We start from the raw sequence: 20105 nt of genomic DNA, 5'->3' as shown, positions 1-20105 counted from the left end.
CTAATGGAATGGGTCATGTCAATCACATCTTTCTCCTAATGATGTGATCCCATTAATCAAATGACAACACATGTTAATGGTTAGGAAACATAACCATCTTTGATTAACGAGCTAGTCAAGTAGAGGCATACTAGTGACGTTTGGTTTGTCTATGTATTCAAACAAGTATTATGTTTCCGGATAATACAATTCTAGCATGAATAATAAACATTTATCATGATATAAGGAAATAAAATAATAACATTATTATTGCCTCTAGGGCATATTTCCTTCAGTCTCCCACTTGCACTAGAGTCAATAATCTAGATTACACAGTAATGATTCTAACACCCATGGAGCTTTGGTGCTGATCATGTTTTGCTCGTGGAAGAGGCTTAGTCAACGGGTCTGCTATATTCAGATCCGTATGTATCTTGCAAATCTCTATGTCTCCCACCTGGACTAGATCCCGGATGGAATTGAAGCGTCTCTTGATGTGCTTGGTTCTCTTGTGAAATCTGGATTCCTTTGCTAAGGCAATTGCACCAGTATTGTCACAAAAGATTTTCATTAGACCCGATGCACTAGGTATGACACCTAGATCGGATATGAACTCCTTCATCCAGACTCCTTCGTTTGCTGCTTCCGAAGCAGCTATGTACTCTGCTTCACATGTAGATCCCGCCACAATGCTTTGTTTAGAACTGCACCAACTAATAGTTCCACCGTTTAATGTAAACACGTATCCGGTTTGCGATTTAGAATCGTCCGGATCAGTGTTAAAGCTTGCATCAACGTAACCATTTACGATGAGCTCTTTGTCACCTCCATATATGGGAAACATATCCTTAGTCCTTTTCAGGTATTTCAGGATGTTCTTGACCACTGTCCAGTGATCCACTCCTGGATTACTTTGGTACCTCCCTGCTAGACTTATAGCAAGACACACATCAGGTCTGGTACACAGCATTGCATACATGATAGAGCCTATGGTTGAAGCATAGGGAACATCTTTCATTTTCTCTCTATCTTCTGCATTGGTCGGACTTTGAGTCTTACTCAATTTCACACCTTGTAACACAGGCAAGAATCCTTTCTTTGCTTGATCCATTTTGAACTTTTTCAAAACTTTGTCAAGGTATGTGCTTTGTGAAAGTCCAATTAAGCGTCTCGATCTGTCTCTATAGATCTTGATGCCCAATATGTAGGCAGCTTCACCGAGGTCTTTCATTGAAAAACTTTTGTTCAAGTATCCTTTTATGCTATCCAGAAATTCTATATCATTTCCGATTAGTAATATGTCATCTACATATAATATCAGAAATGCTACAGAGCTCCCACTCACTTTCTTGTAAATACAGGCTTCTCCAAAAGTCTGTATAAAACCAAATGCTTTGATCACACTATCAAAGCGCTTATTCCAACTCCGAGAGGCTTGCACCAGTCCATAAATGGATCGCTGGAGCTTGCACACTTTGTTAGCTTCCTTTGGATCGACAAAACCTTCCGGCTGCATCATATACAACTCTTCTTGCAGAAATCCATTCAGGAATGCAGTTTTGACATCCATTTGCCAAATTTCATAATCATAAAATGCGGCAATTGCTAACATGATTTCGACAGACTTAAGCATTGCTACGGGTGAGAAGGTCTCATCGTAGTCAATCCCTTGAACTTGCCGAAAACCTTTTGCGACAAGTCGAGCTTTGTAGACAGTAATATTACCGTCAGCGTCAGTCTTCTTCTTGAAGATCCATTTATTCTCAATTGCTTGCCGATCATTGGGCAAGTCAACCAAAGTCCATACTTTGTTCTCATACATGGATCCCATCTCAGATTTCATGGCTTCAAGCCATTTTGCGGAATCTGGGCTCACCATCGCTTCTTCATAGTTTGTAGGTTCATCATGATCTAGTAGCATGACTCCCAGAACAAGATTACCGCACCACTCTGGCGCGGATCTTACTCTGGTTGATCTACGAGGTTTAGTAGTATCTTGTTCTGAAGTTTCATGATCATTATCATTAGCTTCCTCACTAACTGGTGTAGGTGTCACAGAAACAGGTTTCTGTGATGTACTACTTTCCAATAAGGGAACAGGTACAGTTACCTCGTCAAGTTCTACTTTCCTCCCACTCACTTCTTTCGAGAGAAACTTCTTCTTCAGAAAGTTTCCGAATTTAGCAACAAAAGTCTTGCCTTCGGATCTTTGATAGAAGGTGTATCCAATAGTTTCCTTTGGATATCCTATGAAGACACATTTCTCCGATTTGGGTTTGAGCTTATCAGGTTGAAGCTTTTTCACATAAGCATCGCAGCCCCAAACTTTCAGAAACGACAACTTTGGTTTCTTGCCAAACCACAGTTCATAAGGCGTCGTCTCAACGGATTTTGATGGTGCCCTATTTAACGTGAATGTAGCCATCTCTAGAGCATATCCCCAAAACGATAGCGGTAAATCAGTAAGAGACATCATAGATCGCACCATATCTAGTAAAGTACGATTACGACGTTCGGACACACCATTACGATGTGGTGTTCCGGGTGGCGTGAGTTGCGAAACTATTCCACATTGTTTCAAATGTACACCAAACTCGTAACTCAAATATTCTCCTCCATGATCAGATCGTAGGAATTTTATTTTCTTGTTACGATGATTTTCAACTTCACTCTGAAATTCTTTGAACTTTTCAAACGTTTCAGACTTATGTTTCATTAAGTAGATATACCCATATCTGCTTAAGTCATCTGTGAAGGTGAGAAAATAACGATATCCGCCACGAGCCTCAACATTCATCAGACCACATACATCTGTATGTATGATTTCCAACAAATCGGTTGCTCTCTCCATAGTACCGGAGAACGGTGTTTTTGTCATCTTACCCATAAGTCACGGTTTGCAAGTACCAAGTGATTCATAATCAAGTGGTTCCAAAAGCCCATCGGTATGGAGTTTCTTCATGCGCTTTACACCGATATGACCCAAACGGCAGTGCCACAAATAAGTTGCACTATCATTATCAACTCTGCATCTTTTGGCTTCAACACTATGAATATGTGTGTCACTACTATCGAGATTTAATAAGAATAGACCACTCTTTAAGGGTGCATGACCATAAAAGATATTACTCATATAAATAGAACAACTATTATTCTCTGATTTAAATGAATAACCGTCTCGCATCAAACAAGATCCAGATATAATGTTCATTCTTAACGCTGGCACCAAATAACAATTATTTAGGTCTAATACTAATCCCGAAGGTAGATGTAGAGGTAGCGTGCCGACTGCGATCACATCGACTTTGGAACCATTTCCCACGCGCATCGTCACCTCGTCCTTAGCCAATCTTCGCTTAATCCGTAGTCCCTGTTTCGAGTTGCAAATATTAGCAACAGAACCAGTATCAAATACCCAGGTGCTACTGCAAGCATTAGTAAGGTACACATCAATAACATGTATATCACATATACCTTTGTTCACCTTGCCATCCTTCTGATCCGCCAAATACTTGGGGCAGTTCCGCTTCCAGTGACCAGTCTGCTTGCAGTAGAAGCACTCAGTTTCAGGCTTAGGTCCAGGTTTGGGTTTCTTCTCTTGAGTAGCAACTTGCTTGCTGTTCTTATTGAAGTTCCCCTTCTTCTTCCCTTTGCCCTTTTTCTTGAAACTAGTGGTCTTGTTAACCATCAACACTTGATGCTCCTTCTTGATTTCTACCTCCGCAGCTTTCAGCATTGCGAAGAGCTCGGGAATAGTCTTATTCATCCCTTGCATATTATAGTTCATCACGAAGCTCTTGTGGCTTGGTGGTAGTGATTGGAGAATTCTGTCAATGACGCAGTCATCTGGAAGATTAACTCCCAATTGAATCAAGTGATTATTATACCTAGACATTTTGAGTATATGCTCATTGACAGAACTGTTCTCCTCCATCTTGCAGCTATAGAACTTATTGGAGACTTCATATCTCTCAATCCGGGCATTTGCTTGAAATATTAACTTCAACTCCTGGAACATCTCATATGCTCCATGACGTTCAAAACATCGTTGAAGTCCCGATTCTAAGCCGTAAAGCATGGCACACTGAACTATCGAGTAGTCATCAGCTTTGCTCTGCCAGACGTTCATAACATCTGGTGTTGCTCCAGCAGCAGGCTTGGCACCCAGCGGTGCTTCCAGGATGTAATTCTTCTGTGCAGCAATGAGGATAATCCTCAAGTTACGGACCCAGTCCGTGTAATTGCTACCATCATCTTTCAACTTTGCTTTCTCAAGGAACGCATTAAAATTCAATGGAACAACAGCACGGGCCATCTATCTACAATCAAACATAAACAAGCAAGATACTAGCAGGTACTAAGTTCATGATAAATTTAGGTTCAATTAATCATATTACTTAAGAACTCCCACTTAGATAGACATCCCTCTAATCCTCTAAGTGATTACGTGATCCAAATCAACTAAACCATGTCCGATCATCACGTGAGATGGAGTAGTTCCATTGGTGAACATCGCTATGTTGATCATATCTACTATATGATTCACGCTCGACCTTTCGGTCTCTGTGTTCCGAGGCCATATATGTATATGCTTGGCTCGTCAAGTATAACCTGAGTATTCTGCGTGTGCAACTGTTTTGCACCCGTTGTATTTGAACATAGAGCCTATCACACCCGGTCATCACGTGGTGTCTCAGCACGAAGAACTTTCGCAACGGTGCATACTCAGGGAGAACACTTCTTGATAATTAGTGAGAGATCATCTTAAACTGCTACCGTCAATCGAAGCAAGATAAGATGCATAAAAGATAAACATCACATGCAATCAATAAGTGATATGATATGGCCATCATCATCTTGTGCTTGTGATCTCCATCTTTGAAGCACCGTCGTGATCACCATCGTCACCGGCGCGACACCTTGATCACCATCGTAGCATCTTTGTCATCTCGCCAATCTTATGCTTCCACGACTATCGCTGCCGTTTAGTGATAAAGTAAAGCATTACAGTGCAATTGCATTGCATACAATAAAGCGACAACCATATGGCTCCTGCCAGTTGCCGATAACTTGGTTACAAAACATGATCATCTCATACAATAAAATTTAGCATCATGTCTTGACCATGCCCTGCAAAAACAAGTTAGACGTCCTCTACTTTGTTGTTGCAAGTTTTACGTGGCTGCTACGGGCTTAAGCAAGAACCAATCTTACCTACGCATCAAAACCACAACGATAGTTTGTCAAGTTGGTGCTGTTTTAACCTTCACAAGGACCGGGCGTAGCCACACTCGGTTCAACTAAAGTTGGAGAAACTGTCACCCGCTAGCCACCTTTGAGCAAAGCACGTCGGGAGAACCGGTCTCGCGTAAGCGTACGCGTAATGTCGGTCCGGGCCGCTTCGTCCAACAATACCGCCGAACCAAAGTATGACATGCTGGTAAGCAGTATGACTTATATTGCCCAAAACTCACTTGTGTTCTACTCGTGCATATAACATCAACACATAAAACCTGGCTCTGATACCACTGTTGGGGAACATAGTAATTTCAAAAAATTTCCTACGCACACGCAAGATCATGGTGATGCAAAGCAACGAGGGACGAGTGTGATCTACGTACCCTTGTAGACCGACAGCGGAAGCGTTATGACAACGCGGTTGATGTAGTCGTACGTCTTCACGGCCCGGCCGATCAAGCACCGAAACTACGGCACCTCCGAGTTCTAGCACACGTTCAGCTCGATGACGATCCCCGGACTCCGATCCAGCAAAGTGTCAGGGAAGAGTTCCGTCAGCACGACGGCGTCGTGACGATCTTGATGTACTACCGTCGCAGGGCTTCGCCTAAGCACCGCTACAATATTATCGAGGATTATGGTGGAAGGAGGCACCGCACATGGCTAAGAATATGATCACGCGGATCAACTTGTGTGTCTAGGGGTGCCCCCTGCCCCCGTATATAAAGGATCAAGGGGAGGAAGCCGGCCGGCCCCTATGGCGCGCCAAGGAGGAGTCCTCCTCCTAGTAGGAGTAGGACTCCTACTAGGAGGGGGAAAGAAGTGGGGAGGGAGAAGGAAAGGGGGCGCCGCCCCCCCTCTCCTAGTCCAATTCGGACCAGGGGGGAGGAGGCGCGCGGCCCACCTTTGGCCGCCCCTCTCTCTCTCCACCAAGGCCCATATGGCCCATTACATCTCCCGGGGGGGTTCCGGTAACCCTCCGGCTCTCCGGTTTTCTCCGAAATCACCCGGAACACTTCCGGTGTCCGAATATAGCCGTCCAATATATGAATCTTTATGTCTCGACCATTTCGAGACTCCTCGTCATGTCCGTGATCACATCCGGGACTCCGAACTAACTTCGGTACATCAAAACTCATAAACTCATAATATAACTGTCATCGAAACCTTAAGCGTGCGGACCCTACGGGTTCGAGAACAATGTAGACATGACCGAGACACGTCTCCGGTCAATAACCAATAGCGGAACCTGGATGCTCATATTGGCTCCTACATATTCTACGAAGATCTTTATCGGTCAGACCGCATAACAACATACGTTGTTCCCTTTGTCATCGGTATGTTACTTGCCCGAGATTCGATCGTCAGTATCTCAATACCTAGTTCAATCTCGTTACCGGCAAGTCTCTTTACTCGTTTCGTAATACATCATCTTGCAACTAACTCATTAGTTGTAATGCTTGCAAGGCTTATGTGATGTGCATTACCGAGAGGGAGCAGAGATACCTCTCCGACAATTGGAGTGACAAATCCTAATCTCGAAATACGCCAACCCAACATTCACCTTTGGAGACACCTGTAGAGCACCTTTATAAACACCCAGTTACGTTGTGACGTTTGGTAGCACACAAAGTGTTCCTCCGATAAACGGGAGTTGCATAATCTCATAGTCATAGGAACATGTATAAGTCATGAAGAAAGCAATAGCAACATACTAAACGATCGGGTGCTAAGCTAATGGAATGGGTCATGTCAATCAGATCATTCATCCAATGATGTGATCCCGTTAATCAAATAACAACTCTTTGTCCATGGTTAGGAAACATAACCATCTTCGATTAACGAGCTAGTCAAGTACAGGCATACTAGTGACGTTTGGTTTGTCTATGTATTCACACAAGTATTATGTTTCCGGATAATACAATTCTAGCATGAATTATAAACATTTATCATGATATAAGGAAATAAAATAATAACATTATTATTGCCTCTAGGGCATATTTCCTTCACCTCCCTCCCTCCCTTGTCTCTGTTCTTGCAAACTATAGGTAATTTAAATGTAGATTTTAGAATGTAGACATTGTAGAATGTAGGTTTTTTAATAGAATAATTTTTTTGACTATTTTAGGTGTTTTGAATAAAATAGAAGTAAGAAAATTTAGGATAGAACTAGCGTAGTAGAATTTTTAGCAAGTGTTTAATAGAAATAATTTATTTAGTAAGTGATTAATATAACTAGTTTATTTATATTAAGTGATTAATAGAGCTGGTTTATTTAGTAAGTGCTTAATAGAACTAGTTTATTTATAGTAAGTCCTTAATAGAACTAGTTTATTTAGTAAGTGTTTAAAATAATTAGTAGGTAAATTAATAAACTAGTTGAACTCGTTTAGTTTTAGTTGAACAAGTTTAGTAAGTAAATTAATAAACTAGTTGAACTAGTTGAATTAATATAAATAATGTATTTTTAGTAAGAAAATTAATATAACTAGTTGAACTACTTTATTTTTAGAAAGAACCTAGTTGTTTTCTATTTATAGTAAGTTTATATTTAGTAAGAACTAGTTGAATTAATAGAACTAGTTGAACATGTCATATTTGTTGTTATTTTTTTAGTTTAAGCAATTATTCGGGATGTATTTAGTGATAACTTATAGGGTTTTTGCTTTTGCAGAAATCAAGGAGCCCCTCCATCATCCCCGCCGTCGTCCCCGTCACCGACCCCCTCCGACCTCGAGGTGAGACCAGCCAAATCTGCATGTCAATATAAGTCCTATAAGATATATATGACGTAGATAAAAACATGTATATCCTGTGTTGCTCAAATAGGATATGTGGTTGCCCAAGTGGCCCGTCATGTTTAGGTTACACCTCCAAGTGGCCTATGTTTTGCCAGAGTGTTGATTAATTTCCGTTCCGGCAAATTTCAGGCACTCAATATGTCCTTTTTAGCAAAGGTCATGCCGGATTTTTCCATGAATTCTGGCATGACTTGTGCTAGAATATGTAGGAAATATCGAGTGGCCTGGATTTTCTCGAAAAATAATGATCTAATTTAGGGTTTTTAGTACATATATTTAATTATACAAGTTTAATCTTTGAATTATGAACGTAGGAAATGTCGTACTCGGGTGACGAAAGTCTCCCGGGGGAGTGCAGCTGGAGCCACGACGATCGAGGTCTGTGAGACAGGTGCCCTCACCTGGACGATGATCGGCGCTTCAGCATTAAGCTCGAGGAGACCTTCGACGTTGAAACGGTACGCAACGACGACAAGTGTTTTTTTCGTAATTAAGCACGACTTCAACTATTTCAACGTGTAATTTTCATCTTTTACAATTCGACTAGCTTATCCCATGCCATGCAAGACGCTATTTTCTTGGAGAGGATGTGTTTTGAAGACCATGAAAATTTTGAAACAAAGAAAATACATCTAAGGACCCATCATGATATGGATTTTGAAGTAAATATGTACAATTCTCAGAGCGTAACCCATTTTGGTTGCCAAAATTGGGAAGCACTTTGCAAAATGTATGGTTTTTATGAGGGTATGATTGTCACCATGGATCTTGGTGATCCTGACATCGAGTAAAACAATATGGACATTTGGGTCCTTGTTGATACGCTTCCGATTCTACCGCTATGTGAGTTTCTCAAACATAGTTATTAACTAATTTATATTGTTTATTTCAAAATAGTTGACAACTTATTTCCATTGACAGCTTATTTTCATTCTTCAAAGAATGTGTAGAAGATGGTAGACAAAACCCACTACACCGATGGCTTCGAATTAACTTATAAGGAGAAAAATCATCTGATCGCATTTTGTACTTTCTTTGAGAATTACAATACCTATTATCGAACTCCTCCAAATTATGGTGAATACGTGCCACTAGTGCACGTGTTGAACCACGATAACTTCTATGGAGATACCCTGGTAAGATTTTTTACTATTATGACATCCGTGCATCTTTTGTATACTTCTAAAACTAGTACATCATTGCTAACTACGAAGTTATTACTATGTTTTTCAACAGAAAATTCCGATGGATTGAGTTCTGAACATACAGCCAGGTCATCCTACGGATCTCACCTGTGCATATCGGATTTCTGAAACCAGTGAACACATGCTAATCAAAGAGTGGAAAAAATGTTTGGATATTCGTAAGGAGGTTCTTGGAAGCAACATTAAGCGAAAGGCAAGAATTGGAGACAGGATAATCTGCATTCTCCATAATGGAGAGCCAGGGGCTATCTTGTTTTTTGCTATTTTACCTTAGAGAATATAGTAGGTCCTAAGAGAATGTAGTAGGTCCTATGAGGAGTTGATGATGAGGAGTAGTTGTGATTATGACTAGTGACCAACTTGCTATGTGATGTCTCATCGATGAAAACGATGATCATGAGGAGGTGTTATATGACAATGATGTATTATAATGATAAGTTGTTAATGATATGATGATGATGATGATGATGATGATGATGATGATGATGATGATGATGATGATGATGGTGATATTTATTATATCATTGCGTGAAAGAACCGCGGATTAGTTTCAAGTGGATGTCCATCCACTTGAAACTAGTCCACGGTTCTTTCACCCAACGATGTAATAACTCATTATGATGTAAAAACAATCTCTAACTTGCTGCTGTATGAAAACTTGTATAGAGGTGTATGAATACAACATGAAATAAAAAAAATACGGAATAATAGGAATAGCGCAGGCTGGAAGAAGCGCTACTAGTAATTACCAGTAGCGCCGCGTCAAGAAAGCGCTACTACTAAGTCGGTGTAGCAGTAGCGTGGGTTAACCAACGCTACTGCTAACCTTAGGTTATAGCGCCGTATCAGTAGCGCTCCTGCCCGCGCTACTGATAGTCCTAAAACCCGCGCTGCTGCTAGGCTTTTCCCTAGTAGTGACCAGGGATCCAAACATGGTTAACGAATTGCCTGGGAGCTTACAAGGTATGGAATGTCAAACTAATGGTAGTATCAGCATGCGTGTTGAGAACATCTTGTCCTATATGTCTCTTTTTTAGGGGTAAAATCTTGCATTACTCAAATAGCATCATCATCACAATCTGCTTTACTATCTGTGGCAAGCCGGAACCAAAACGAAGAGACAAAAGACGTTTGATCTCAGCAATCAATGATGCAAACATTGCTCTGTCCAGATCCTTCTCCTTGAGCACGTTCACTGCTGATAGCGTGTCTAGTTTCACACAAATAGGCAACTCTGATCTCTGAATGGCAATGAATATTCCCTCCATACAAGCACACAAATCTGCTTCGTGTCCTATATGTTAATGAAGAAAAGAAAATTTTAATTTCATATGAAGTATTTTAATAACCTTAAGATAAGTATGATTTTATTCATAATCATCTTTATCAATAACTTTGAAACCACAATCTCCCACACTTACAATTTTCAGAGTCCTAGTCTTCTTAAGCATTGCATTGATACTTCCTGCCAAGAGAAACGGCAAAATAGATATTAGAAAAATCAAGGCAGCCTAGAAACGCAAAAAATGAGTTAATCAATACTCATATTACTTCAAAAAGTATGATTCTTTCAATATCCAAAAGTCTCCAACCTTTTATGATTTAGTATGATTGCCACATTTACTGGAGATGTGGCCAATGTGTTATCTGCTCTCTGATGTCCTGCAAAACTACTAAAATCAGAGAAATCGTTTGCGTATAGATAAGTAATTTATGCAAAAATAATAATGGTTGAAAACTTACTTAAAAATGCAATGCTCCAATTCAGCAAACACTAATTTCTTTTTTCCGGGAACACGCATGAGAATTGATGTAAACATATTGAGAAGGGGAGAGTACATCAACCTAAAGAAGGCCAACAAGAGCAGCAGCGCCACAAAGTTTAAACAACTACTCCCTCCGTTCAAAGTTAGTACAAAGTTGGGTCATCTATTTTAGAACGGAGGGAGTATAAAACAAAAAGATGACGCAGCCTGAAGCTAAATATCGTTGTCTCTTCAGCAAAAATATTTCCATGAACAAATCTAGCTATAACTTAGTATTTTCTATTTATGTGTGGCGTGTCAAATTTTTCAATGAAGAAAATGAACAATGCATTTTCTAGATCTCAATTCTTAATCCGCAATTTATTAGAGCTTCAGTTTTACTCATCGTCCTTAAACTCTGGTTTGAACGAAGGGAGGAAAGAACCCTCTCCAGAACCCTTTCCCTCTTAAACTATATAAAGTTTATTTCAGAAATTTTATTTAGTGCGGTGTCTATAACACAGAAGAACATTGCTATAAATCCCTTGCACACCCTGTCCTTACTGTGATCTTCTCTCCTCACTCTTCTTTACACTTACTCGCTGGTCCATGATTAGATGGCGAAAACGGAGCCCCTGAATCCCTGATGGATGCGGTGCTGAGCGACTGCGCCTGTGTCTCAAGTGTGTGGATGCCTATGTGGTGGTCGTCGCCTTGCGCGATGCAGTGTCCATCATCAGCGCCTGCATGCTGGTTGCCCGCGAGCGACACGTCGTCGCCATTCTCGGCCTGCTTTTGGCGACCGTCCTCCAGGACAGCTGTGACGACGCCCTGGTCGTCATCCGCGGGAACCTGAAGGAGTCCGTAGACGCCCGCGACTCCACAAGGCGTGCGAGTGCTGGATGTCGACCTGCGCCATGCAAGGCCATCGTCAGCACTGGCATGTTGGCCGCTCATATGCGCCACATAGTTACCATCGTTGGGCTGCATGAGGCGGCAATCCTCCGAACGGCATGGCCGAAGCCGTGACGTCCGTCTGTGACCTTGTCGTCGCCTTGGTGGACGCCGCCCCCCGCGGGCACGCTGTCATGCGGGTGGACGACTCTGTTGCCCTGCTGGACGCCGCCTTCCGCGGGAACGCCGCCATTACCCTGCTGGATTTTTTTTTGAAACTATGATGATTTTTATAGCAAATTAGGAAACTATACACTCTAATGCATAAAAATCAAAAGTATCACCCCATCGGCCTCCTGTTGGCCGAAGAGTGACTTTTCGGCCTATGGTAGGCCGAAGAGGACTTTTCGGCCAACCATTGGCCAAAGAGGATTTTTGGCCAACCGTTGACCAAAAAGTCCCTCTTCAGCCACCACTAGGCCAAAAAGTGGTCTTCGGCCAACACCTGCTCTCTTGTTTTAAAAAATTCATATCTATTAGGATTTTTAATATTTTAATTTCATTCTTTTTGCATTAGATTAGAAATTTTATGAAGTTTCTGTAGATATCAAGTTTGACTAGATTTGAAACTTTGAATTTGAATTTTCATGAACTTGCTCAAATCACTAGATTGCCTATAATTTGAGCTAGGAGTATTTTTTAGATGATTCCTTTAATTTGAGCTATTTATTTTAATTTTAATTGCTTTGAATTGTTTTCTTTAGTTTTTTTGACATATTCTTTTAGTTTCTGTTAAGTTAATAGTAGATATTTTATTTGTAGTATTTTTTGTATTTTATTTCTTTGAATTGTTTTCTTTAGTTTTTTTTACATATTCTTTTAATTTTAATTGCTTTGAATTGTTTTCTTTAGTTTTTTTTTGACATATTCTTTTAGTTTCTGTTAAGTTAACAGTAGATACATCTTGACGAGACTACACTGGCCTCCTTAGTGTGGCGGGAGAGAACGGCGGGAAAGAAAATGACAGCAGAGAAAATGGCGGGAAAGAAAATGGAGGGAAAGAAAATGGAGGGAAAAAGATTGCGGGAAAGTATAGTTTTTTCATGTATAAAAGGGCAATGTTTGTACAGGATTTATAAGGCACTTTTAAATATAAACTCCTATCTAGCTCAAAGTTTTCTAGTAGGATAAAAGAAATAAAATACAAAAAAATAGCTACTGATAAATTAACAGAAACTAAAAGAATATGTTTAGAAAAAGCAAAAGAAAACAATTTAGAGTAATTAAAATTAAAAGAAATAGCCCAAAACCTATAAAACACTAAAACAGAACTGTTTTCATAAAAACCTAATTTTAAATAATCCTAAAATTTGCCAATTAATTACTACTGATAAACAAAGTCACAAAGAACCAGTACCAAAAAAGAATCATCTAAAAAATACACATAGCTCAAATTATAGGCAATCTAGTGATTTGAGAAAATTCATGAAAATTCAAATTCAAATTTTCAAATCTAGTCAAACTTGATATTTACAATAACTTCAAAAAATTTCTAATCTAATGCAAAAAGAATAAAATTAAAATATTAAAAATCCTAATTGATATGAATTTTCTAAAACAGGAGAGCAGGTGTTGGCCGAAGACCACTTTTCGGCCTACTTTTGGCCGAAGAGGGACTTTTTGGCCAACGGTTGGCCGAGAAGTCCTCTTTGGCCAACGGTTGGCCGAAAAGACCCTCTTCGTCCAACGGTTGGCCGAAAAGTCCCTCTTCGGCCAACAGGAGGCCGACAGGGTGATACTTTTAATTTTTATGCATTAGGGCGTATAGTTTCCGAATTTGCTACAAAAATCATCATAGTTTCAAAAAAAATCGCCCTGCTGGATGCCGCCTTCCGCGGGAACGCCGCTGTGCGGGTGGACGCCGCCTTCCGCGGGAATGCCGCCATTGCCTTGTTGGATGCCGCCTTCCGCAGGAACGCCGCTGTGCGGGTGGACGCCGCCGTTCGGGTGGATGCCGTCCTCCGCAAGCAAGCTACCGTCTTCCCAGTTCCCACAAGTGGATATCTTCCATGGCCATGCGCTTGACGGGCAGGAGAAGAGGTGGACAAAGATGAAAGGTGAAAAGATAGGAGGAGGAGGCGTGCGATCTGGAGTAATTAGTGCCGGAATTACAACGGAAGCGGAGGTAGAGGAGCATAGTTGGAAAGAATCGTTGAAATGTCTCATCGTGCAGACCATGGATTATATTTGGCAAAAAAAACCCACACTAAACGGAACCAGGGGAGTAATCAGTTAGAACTTTTTCCTAAATAAAAGGTTCGTGAGGATGGTCTGCCTGCAGAACATCCAATCTGAACCGTTCGATTGACTGATAGACCACCGGAACATTATGGGCTCTTAGATTTCACTTAATCAATTAGATCTGAAGGTTCTGCTAATCCCATGTACGCTTTGTGATGTCTCTTTAGAGAAACACATGTTTACTCTTTTAATAATAGTGTAGATGTAGATGTAGATTATGCTTATATACAAGTTGAGGGGACGCAGCCAAAGGAATGCGAGGGCTAGCATTAGTGCGAACTGCCTGACGGTTAACAAGGGAGATTTACCCCGTAATTAACACATGTTAACATATTTAATCAACATGATTTACCTCATAATTAACACATGTTAACACATTTGATCAACAGTCGAATTTGGATCTTAGAAGGGTGACTTTGCTAGAATGGACTTGTGTCTGATTTAGTAGAGATTAAACATATTTATTTTTTGCTGATTAGTTTATATATAACTCGATAAAAATCAACGTAATTTTATGTTGGATACCTTCCTATGTTTGTGTAAATAACAATAAATATCTTCATGAAAATTTAACTTTCGAACAGCATACTTCCATATATTTGTGTAAATTTCAAACATTTATCGTCAAAATTGACAGCTGCAGCAACATGTTCCATGATGATCTAGTATAATCATACTTTTATATGTATGTTCTCGACTAGTAAAGCAATTACAACAACTCCTTGTAGATATTTCTGTGATAATTTGTAACCTCTTATTTTTAACAAGGTATGTCTATAACAGCAAAATAAGTTAGTATGTGATGTGAATAATACAAGATTAATTCAAATGGGAACAAGAAGCCCTTTCAAAAGCCAGCCAAAATTTCAACGTTACAGGAGTCATGTGGGTGGTAATGAATGGTCCTGTGAGTTGCCATTGCAGTTGGATTAAAGACTAAGTCCTTAGACTGGAGGAGCTTTTGATCACCATGCTCGCGTAGTGGCTTAAGTACCCAACAGAAGCTAAACACTCTTGTAGCGTTTCTGTACAGTCGATGGTCATCAGATGAAGAGTAATCACCAAGAAAAAGGGAGCATGAAAAATATCCAACTTTTTAAGTTACATTCCCTGAATTCTACATGTGCATGGCACGTGCCATTTACTTAGTATATACTCCGTACTGTCTAATAGTGGCAGTTGGGCTGCATATCTAACTTGATAAATGAAATGGTGTGAATCAGGAAGATCAACAGTTAAGCCGGTACGCTGGGAATTATTCCAATAGCTTGAGCAATATCTATCTTCTTCCTACAATAATCCTCATAGAACTTTGGTTTCGGCGTCTGAAAGAAAAGGAACTTCACTTAAGTAAACTATATAGTTGAAACTTGAAAAAGGCATGCGGATGCAGTTTTATAATAAAGTACCTCCTTTCTAAGTGCCTCTGCAATCAACTCCAGGGCTTTATCCTCAGTGATCTTGCTTTTGTCCTCTGCAAACTATGGTCAGGTAGAGCATCAGACACAAGAACAACATTCCAATAGTTTCAATCTAGCCTCTGTTTAGATGCTGAGTACTACTTAAAAAACCTACACTATTTGAAAATCAAAGTACTATGACTTGTAGGTAGGAAAAAGTGTGCAGATACAATGAAGCGTGTGGCGAGCAGTATTTACTCTTCTTATTTTGCATTCCATAGCTATCATAAAAAAATCAAACTAGTTTTTGGGCATGCACATGCACGTTGAAGACAACTGTTTGGTTAATTGGCTCCATATATAAACTAACGTATAGGATCTATACTTCTATATCCTCTATGTGACACTGATTCAGAGCAACATGTGTTGTATATAAACTAACATGCATTAGTAGCTGACTTGCGTCAAGATGGTGCGCAACCTAGTAGACGTAAAATCAGAGCAGCCAGACTAACTAAAACAACCCATGCAATTGTTTCTCTCTTTAAGAAAAAAGAGGGCAGGAGTAGATTTTTTTAATACTCCAAAAATATCATAGTATTGGGAATACTGCAGTTTGTAAAAGTATGGTATTTACTACTCCAAACACCCAAAAGTATGTACAACTATAGTTTTTTCAGAAACCATGGTATTCAGAAAATACTCTAAAAATACTTTGCATCCAAACATGGCATAAGAGTGGGAGACACACAGAACAGAACTTACTTCCTTGAGGCAAGCTGTGAAACCAAGAAACTGAAAATGAGAAGTATGAAAAAGATAAGTTATAAAGATCTATAACCATGAATACCATGTGAATTTGGAAAACATCTGAATAAGGAAAACAAGTTACCTCCTCTTCGAATTCCGAGCAGAATGTGTCATTCTCCAGTGCACATCTCATTCTGTTTTGGCTCAATGGGAACCTGTTAAGTTCATACACCTCATCCAAAGCATCTCTGAATTTCTTCTGAGAATTGTTCAAGGGGAGAAAAAGAAAATGCATTACAAAGCATCAAAACACATATCACCATTCAATGATTGCTAAGTTGTTCAGAAGACCAGGGTACATTACTGACCTCCTGATTGCACCTCTGCCAAATCTCATAATAGAGTACATCGAACTCTTTGTAGTTCGTAACATCAAAAGCCATGCTCTTGAACCACTCCTGAATTAAGAGTCTAATTGTTAAATACAGAACACCTAAATGAAATAAAAAGTGCACAAGGGACCCTACATAGAAGCCAGAAAAGGCTAAGTTCGCATGTATCTTCGAGAAGTCAGTGGCGATCTTCATTGCTTGGTAAGTTCCTCTGGTCAAAATCATTCCCCGCTAAAATAGGAGAGGCATAAGTTAAAAAAAAAGAGGCATTATGAATGGTGCTAAAGTATACATAGTGACATAATGTTACTCATGCGTTTTGCATAAGAGATCTCACTCATACTTACCATAAGTGATGTTTGTTCTTTTAGCACATAAGCTTCCATCCACTATTGCGAGACAAAAAAAAAGATTGTTAGTACAAAAAACAATCAACATTTGGGTAACTTTTATCATATCTATGGTGCGTACCTTAAGTTTCTTGGACAATTCTTCACAATACTTGACATATTCTTGTTCAATCTCATAGCTATGAAATTCCTTGTGGTATTCATCCCAACGAACATAGTCATAACCACCCTACAATAAAAAATTAGAGGGAGACAACAGTAAAAAGGAAAGATTAGCAAACAATCACATAACTCAAATAATAATAGTTGAACATTTTATAATCAGATAAACAAGCGGATGCAATTTATCAGAAAAACATACTTAGTTACATTTGCCAAAAGACATCTAAAAGGAAATAATATAGTCTGCCATCCTTGATCAAAGAAAGAAAACTAGGAACAGTTTCACCAATTTATGTCATTCACAGAATAAAAAGGTGAAACAAGATTGTCACTATATTTGAATTTATGCAAACTGGCCAATTTGTCATGGAATTTGATAAGTATTACTGTCGGGCTTAAAAAATTAGATAACATTATAGAACACTTCATTACAACAACAACAACAACAACAACAACAACAACAACAACAACAACAACGCCTTTAGTCCCAAACAAATTGGGGTAGGCAGAACACTTCATTCAAGGAAACAATAACTAAAACGTACAACTACTGCTAGCATGAACATGCGTGCGAATTGGTCTAAAAGGATATGAGAATCAAAATAATATGCCAGGAATATTGAAACTGTAATTCCTTTTTACCTTTTATTACAAGGCTTAGAATACTGAAACGCCACTTCTTTTCACGTTTTATACAAGGTTTAATAACTGATTCACCGTATAAAGATTTGGATCTACCAAAAGTAAGTCGTTTTGTTGAGAAGTTTCTGAGCTTAAACACTGGTCTATCATACTAGATCAACAAAACATAAACAGATGCATACAACTTGCCAAAAAAAAAAAGAATACGTACATAATTTTGAGGGACCAGCCGTTGGTAGTCCTCCAGGCCAGCAAGCTTGCAGTAATCAGTGTGGAAAGACCAATCTAATTTGCCATCTTCCTCATAGCACTTAAAGAATCTCTCCTCCTCAAGACGGCTAGGGGGGTAGTCCTCTTTCAATTTATCATAGCAAAGCTTATCCTCAGGCACGTTTTGTGACAGCTATAGACAATGAGATCAGTGATGACACCAAATTTACTGTGTATATTAACAAACCAGCATACGCAGCACAGCACAGAACAAGTAATTTAATAGTAACACAAGCAACCTATAAATAAAGTGTATGGGACTACAAACCAAACCTGATAATACTTGAGGCGATACAACGCATGGCGAACATTGAGCTCCTTGAGCTGCACAGCATCCAGCTTAGTGGAAATATCGACATCAGGCCTGCCAGGCAGCTGGTTGAGATAAACACGATAATCTTTCTTGCTGACATTATCTCCCAATCCCAATTCGTTCAGCCTTCGGATTTCGTCCTCCCCTTCTTCTATATCTTTGTTCTTCTTCGACTTAACTTGTACAACAGTTTTTGTTGCAGCAGCACATGGCTTACGAGCTTGCGCACTAGTGTTGCCACGAAGAGCCGTACATGCACTAGGTTTCGAGGAGCTGGCCGGTCTGCCTTGTTGTGTGGTGTGCAGCTGCGGCAAGGGTTGTCTGCCGGAGACCTGGCCGACCGTCTGAGTCCTGCGTTGCTTCGGCGCCGGATGGATCGACACGGGCGTCCGGTCCCCGACTTGCTTCCGCAGCACATCTCCATGGGAGAGCGTGGAGACCGTCCGATCATCCCTGCATTGCTTTGGCGGCAGCTGGGCCGACAAGGTCGACCGATTCCCAGCATGCTTCGGCGGCACCTCTCCAGCGGAGACGGTGCTGACCCTCCGATTTCCAAGTTGGTTGGGCGACGACGGAGGGACTGACACGGGCGTCCGACCCCCAACTTGCGTCGGCAGCACCGCTCCACCGGAGACCGTGCGGACCGTCTGATCCTTGCGTTGCTTCGACGGCGGAGGGACCGTCACGGGCGTCCGATTACTGACTTGCTTCGGCAGCACCTCTGCACCGGAGATCGGGCCGAGCCTCCGATTCCCTACTTGGTTCGGCGGCGGCATCACTTCACCGGAGACCGTGTCGCCGATCTGATTCCGCGGCATCTCTCCAAACCCTAGCAACGACTGTGGAGCTTCCTAAGGCCCTGCCGGTCCGATTTGATGGAGGCGGGGCGGGTCAAGGGAAGGCGGGGAGCGCGTCGTCAAATCGGGATTCGTTGAGAGTCGTCACGGCCACAGCGGAGTTGGGGAATTTAGTCTCTTTTTTTAGCGAAGGGAGATTTTTAGTCTTTCTTTTCTCAAAAAATTGAAATCTTTTCAAAAAAAATCCCATTTCATGAACTTTTCCAAACTAAAATTGTATCAAAATTTAATGAAATTTTGTATTTTTATTTTGATTTTATAAATTACAAATTTTCCATGACTTGATTTTCATACATACCATGAACCTTTTTTGTTTCATGATTTTTTCAATATTTATGAATTTTTTCAAAATTTTGGAGCCTTATTTATTTTTGTGAACTTTTTCCCTTTTTCCAAAAAGTCAATTGTCAACTCACCATGGCCAGCGGTCCCTTGTCAAACGTTCGACAGTAAAAGGTCGCTGGTCCAGCAATTAACCAAAAACGCAGTTGGGCCGGCCCGTATGCTTCCACGCGCTCCAACTGGGAGCTCTTGCTAACATTTATCATTGATCATTGAGAATATTCACAAGGATTACAACTGAATCGTATGGAAATCCTAACCAAACATGCCTCCCAGGCGCAAGGGATAACCCTAGCCTAGCTATCTTATTAGCTTCAAAGTTCGAAGTTGTTCATGACTAAATGCAGAAGAATTAAAACCTTTTGATGTCTCACTAATCTCTCTAATAATTCCTCCACTGGTGGATATAATTTACGACCTATTTACAGTCTACGCCACCTGTATGTTCTGTATCCCCAACTCTT

At 40.4% G+C, this 20105-nt stretch overlaps 1 protein-coding gene across 1 annotated transcript; it reads right to left on the bottom strand.

The window, feature by feature from the left end:
• Positions 1-15028: 15028 nt before the first annotated feature.
• LOC147988655 (uncharacterized) lies at positions 15029-19400 on the bottom strand. The gene is made up of 10 exons (XM_087544591.1): positions 18403-19400; positions 18071-18262; positions 17177-17284; positions 17053-17094; positions 16841-16936; positions 16682-16771; positions 16456-16572; positions 16329-16358; positions 15573-15644; positions 15029-15488 (listed from the first exon to the last, which is right to left on the bottom strand). The coding sequence occupies exons 1-10, from the start codon at positions 19258-19260 to the stop codon at positions 15399-15401; spliced, it is 1695 nt and encodes a 564-aa protein (XP_087400717.1). The 5' UTR covers positions 19261-19400; the 3' UTR covers positions 15029-15398.
• Positions 19401-20105: the final 705 nt, after the last annotated feature.

This window comes from Triticum urartu, chromosome 1A (genome assembly GCF_056163025.1).
Source record: "Triticum urartu cultivar PI428250 chromosome 1A, HENAU_Tu73, whole genome shotgun sequence".
Lineage (NCBI taxonomy): Eukaryota > Viridiplantae > Streptophyta > Magnoliopsida > Poales > Poaceae > Triticum > Triticum urartu.
This window is presented reverse-complemented; position numbering and strand designations above follow the sequence as displayed.

Excerpts from the sequence above, each read along its gene's own strand:
- LOC147988655 (XM_087544591.1), bottom strand. The coding sequence starts at position 19,260 with ATGCCGCGGAATCAGATCGGCGACACGGTCTCCGGTGAAGTGATGCCG. Across the intron at positions 18,263-18,402 it reads ATCGCCTCAAGTATTATCAG|CTGTCACAAAACGTGCCTGA; the intron begins GTTTGGTTTGTA and ends CATTGTCTATAG. Across the intron at positions 16,772-16,840 it reads TAGCCTTTTCTGGCTTCTAT|GAGTGGTTCAAGAGCATGGC; the intron begins GTAGGGTCCCTT and ends CTCTTAATTCAG.